We start from the raw sequence: 4,569 nt of genomic DNA on the forward strand, positions 1-4,569 counted from the left end.
GTTATGTAGACCAGGCTGGCCTCGAACTCACAGATCCACCAGCCTATGCCTCCTGAGTGCTGGGATTAAAGGTGTGTGCCACCACACCCTTTATTTATTATTTTTATTTTATGTGTATGAGTGTATTGCCTGCATGTATGTGAGTGCACCCGCGTCGTGCAATGCTGCGGAGGTCAGAAGAGGGCTTCGGATTCCCCTGGAACTGGAGTTAAGGACAGTTCATAGCCATCATGTGGGTGCTGGGAATCGAACCCGGGTCTTCTGCAAGAGCAGTCACTGCTCTTAAACGCTGAGCCACCTCTCCAGCCCCCGCAGATAAAATGTTTTTAAAAATAAAAACGGGGCTGGAGAGATGGCTCGCAGTTAAGAACACTGACTCTTCTTGCAGAAGACCTGGGTTTGAATGCCACCACCCACATGGCAGCTAACAACTGTCAGTAACTCCAGTTCCAGTGGATCCAACAGCCTCTTTTGTCCTCTGTCGGCCTTGCACGACACGGGTGCACTTACCTACATGCAGGCATAACACTCATACACATAAAATAAAAATAATAAAATATATTAAAAAATATTTTGCTAGGCGTGGTGGTGCACGCCTTTAATCCCAGCACTTGGGAGGCAGAGGCAGGCGGATCTTTGTGAGTTCGAGGCCAGCCTGGTCTACATAGTGAGTTCCAGCACAGCTGGGGCTACAGGGAGACCCTGTCTTAAAAAGACACCCCCCCAAAATATTTTTATTTGCTAGGCATGGTGGTGCATGCCTTTAATCCCAGCACTCAGGAAGAACAGGCAAGAGGATCTCTGTGAGTTCAAGGACAGCCTGGTCTACATAGTGAGTTCCAGGTCAGCTGGGGCTACAGGGAGACCCTGTCTCAAAAAGACCGAAAAAAAATTTATTATTTTTATTTTATGTGTATGAGTGTACTGCCTGCCTGCATGTATGTGAGTACACCCGTGTCGTGCAATGCCCTCAGAAATCAGAAGAGGGCATCAGTTTCACCTGCAACTGAAGTTATGATAGATGGCTGTTAGCTGCCATGTGGGTGCTGAAATCAAATTTGAGTCCTGTGCAAGAGCAGTCAGTGCTCTTAACCTCTGAAACATCTCTCGAGCCTATATTTTTTGTTTTTAAAAGATAGGGTATTGCCGGGCATGGTGGCGCACACCTTTAGCCCCAGCACTTGGGAGGTAGAGGCAGGCAGATCTCGAGTTTGAGGCAAGCCTGGTCTACATAATGAGTTACAGTCCAGCTGGGGCTACAGGGAGACCCTGTCTCAAAAAGACAAAAAAGAAAAGAAAAGAAAAGAAAAGAAAAGAAAAGAAAAATATAGTGGCTGGCTTGGAACTTACTATGGCTACGTAGATCAGGCTGACCTTGAACTCACAGAGATCCACCTGCTTCTGTTTCCCTAATGCTGGGATTAAAGGTGTGTGCCATCATGCCCACCTTGTTTTTTAATTATGTGACTAAGTCTTCACATCAGCAAGTCTGTCTTCAGTCTCAGCAGTTCAGTCCTACACCTACTCTGAGGACATGATGGGCCAGGGGAGTCTGGGTCAGGATTCTGGGAGGCTGTGGTATATGCTCAAGAGGCTATGGCATGGGCAGCTACAGGATCCCCCAAGGCCCCAGTCAAGCTGAGACAGGGGGAGGGCCAGGGGTTGGGGCTGTGGGATCTGGCTCTGTAGGCTGAATAAGACCTTGCTGGAGATTCCAGGAGAAGGTAACTCCAGGTGCAGCCTGCAGTGCAGGAGGCCAAGCTTGGTTCATTGATACCTGGATAGGACAGGAGAATAGGTAGGGATTTTGCCAGTGCAGAGTAGGGACCCAGCACAGTCCTCTGTTGCAGGCTGGTTGACCTGCAGAGAGACTGGCAAAATCCTGTGAGTGGCCCAGCACTGATAAGGTTACTGGAGGTGTGGTTCAGCTCCTGCCTAGAATCCCCCAGTAAAGCCCTAGTGAGGGGCTGGGGGTGTGTGCCTCAAGGAGACAGCCTAGAATCCCCCAGTGAGGGCCTGGGGGTGTGGCTCAGGGACAGTAATAGCCTAGAATCCCCCAGTGTGGGGCTGGGACACCAACAGAGGTAGAGCACCTGCCTAGATTCCCCCAGTGAGCAGCTGGTGATGTGGCACAGCAGTAGAGATCAAACTTTGTGAGGTCTTGGGTTCCATCCCCAGCACCACACACACACACACACACACACACACACACACACACATATTCGGTGTTCAGTTGTAGCTCTGGTGACCTCCCTCCTTCAGGCATCTGAGCACGTATGTGAACCCCTGTGAGCCAAGGTCCTGTGGGCTTGGTATGATTCCATTCCAGTCCCCCTGCTGAGTCCTTTTGGGACCTCAGCTCCTCCTAGGAAGATGCTCTCAGGTTGGTAGATGTCTCGGGCTCTACAGACCCTGGGCCATGTGTGGGGTGGCATCACTTCAAGGTGCTCTTGAGACTCTGGCTCCTCTCCCCAGCACCCCTTCAGGATGCCAGCCCAGGACCTGTCTACTTCTTGGACCCAAAAGTCACCCGCTTTGGCCGCATCTGTCCCCCTGCCTATTCCATGCAGGGCAGGGGCAAGATTCGGGGTGAGTGAACCGTGTGGGGTGTAGAACTGTCTCTTAAGGGCTAGAGAAACTTCTTTCCCTGTGTCATTGGATCTCTGATAACTTCTGTATTTGGAAGATAAAATCCAGGTCTGAGATGAAGTGTTGCTGCTCCAGTCCCACAGGCCTTGAGGTCAGCCACACATGAGAAGGGCAGACCTCGGTGACCCCAGTGCCTGGGGGTGGGAGGGCTATCTCTGGCAGCATTTGGCAACTCCCTTTGCAGCCCTAGCAGTTTGCTCAGTCACTTGACTCCATTCTATGCCCATATTTTCCACCCTTCCATTCACCCACCCATGCATCCATCCACCACCCGTTCATCCACTCACCCATCCATCCATCCACCACCCATTCATCCACCCACCCATCCATCCATCCACCACCCGTTCATCCACCCACCCATCCATCCATCCACCACCCGTTCATCCACTCACCCATCCATCCATCCACCACCTATTCATCCACCCACCCATCCATCCATCCACCACCCGTTCATCCACTCACCCATCAATCCATCCACCACCTATTCATCCACCCACCCATCCATCCATCCACCACCCATTCATCCACTCACCCATCCATCCATCCACCACCTGTTCATCCACTCACCCATCCATCCATCCACCACCCGTTCATCCACTCACCCATCAATCCATCCACCACCTATTCATCCACCCACCCATCCATCCATCCACCAATTCATTCATCCAACCGTCCATCCACCCATTCATCCATCCATCCATCCACCCACCCCTCACATGTCCACCGAGTCATCTGCCCACTCATCCACTGCCCCTCATTCATCTCTCTTTGCTGAGAGTCTCTGCTGACCTGTCTCCACTGCCCCACCCCTGACTCTCAGTCACACTCTTTGAGTCAAATGCCTGGATACCACTGACATCCTGCCTTCTTTAGTTTCCTGGTGAACTCAGGCTCAAGCTGAGAGCCCCCTTGGGTTGGTCAGGTCTTCAGAGAGGATGACCTGGGCTGGGGGAGTGGTCCCAGAAGGGGTGAAGATTCCTGGAAAGCCTATAGGAAGCAGGAGTGGGGGCTGTGGGGTGGCTGGAGGAAGGATGGAAGGAAGGGGGAGTCTTGGCTGGTCAGGGGCTGAGCCCAGAGAATAGGGAAAAGAATGTGTGCGTGAAGAATGGGGATGGGGTGATATTCTCGGTCTGGGTGAGCTGTAGAGAGCCACTCAAGGTCTTTAGGTAGGTGAGACCTCTGTCCTGTTCCACTGTTCCATCTATCTCCAGGTCGAGAGGTGACACCAGGTCCTGGGGCATACAGCCCTGAGAAGGCACCCCCTGTGCGCCAGCGGAACCCCCCAGCTTTCAGCCTGGGCTCTCGCCTTCAGCCAAAGTCTGTGGACACCTCTGTTCCTGCCCCCAATGCCTATACCATGCCACCCCTCTGGGGCTCACAGATCTTTATCAAACCTAGCAGCCCCAGCTATACCGTGGTGGGCCGCACACCTCCAGCATCTCCCCAACAGGATCGGGCAGAGACACCAGGCCCAGGTCAGTATGAGAGCCCAGATCCCAACACCTACATGCAACGTCAGCCTGCCTTCAGCATACTGGGTCGACCCCGAATCCCGAGGCCCCTGGAGGAGACACCTGGTCCTGGTACCCACAACCCGGAGCAGGTCACTGTAAACCGTGCCAGGGCCCCAGCATACACCATGGGCATCCGCCACTCAAAGCAGGCAACCACCATGGCAGGGGACACCAAACGCTGATGGCTAGAGGGCACGGGAAGCCGGACCCCCTTCTGAGCCTTGTTTTCCTCACAGATCTAGGGGTGCAGGCAAGAGCCTTCTGCAGTCTGAGGTCCTTTGAGGCCACCTGATCCTCCTGTCCCTGGGGGCTGTGACCCAAAGCCCCATTACAGGGTGCAGGGTGAGCCTCCTCCCAAGGCCCCAGTCTCTCCTCCCAGGTCAGGCAAGGCTAGGCCAGGCTGGGA

General features: G+C 53.5%; 1 protein-coding gene across 1 annotated transcript in view; it reads left to right on the plus strand.

Annotated features, from left to right (window-relative positions):
- The window catches only part of Odf3l2 (outer dense fiber of sperm tails 3 like 2), a 7,067-nt gene extending 2,722 nt beyond the window's left edge, over positions 1–4,345 (plus strand). Inside the window, exons 3-4 of the mRNA XM_008837263.1 lie at positions 2,476–2,589; positions 3,861–4,345. Of these exons, the coding sequence (XP_008835485.1) occupies positions 2,476–2,589; positions 3,861–4,345 (599 nt within the window). The remainder of the gene's footprint in view (positions 1–2,475; positions 2,590–3,860) is intronic.
- The last annotated feature ends 224 nt before the right edge of the window (positions 4,346–4,569 follow it).

The sequence above is a fragment of the Nannospalax galili genome, unplaced genomic scaffold, assembly GCF_000622305.1.
Source record: "Nannospalax galili isolate Female #2095 unplaced genomic scaffold, S.galili_v1.0 scaffold77, whole genome shotgun sequence".
Classification (NCBI taxonomy): domain Eukaryota; kingdom Metazoa; phylum Chordata; class Mammalia; order Rodentia; family Spalacidae; genus Nannospalax; species Nannospalax galili.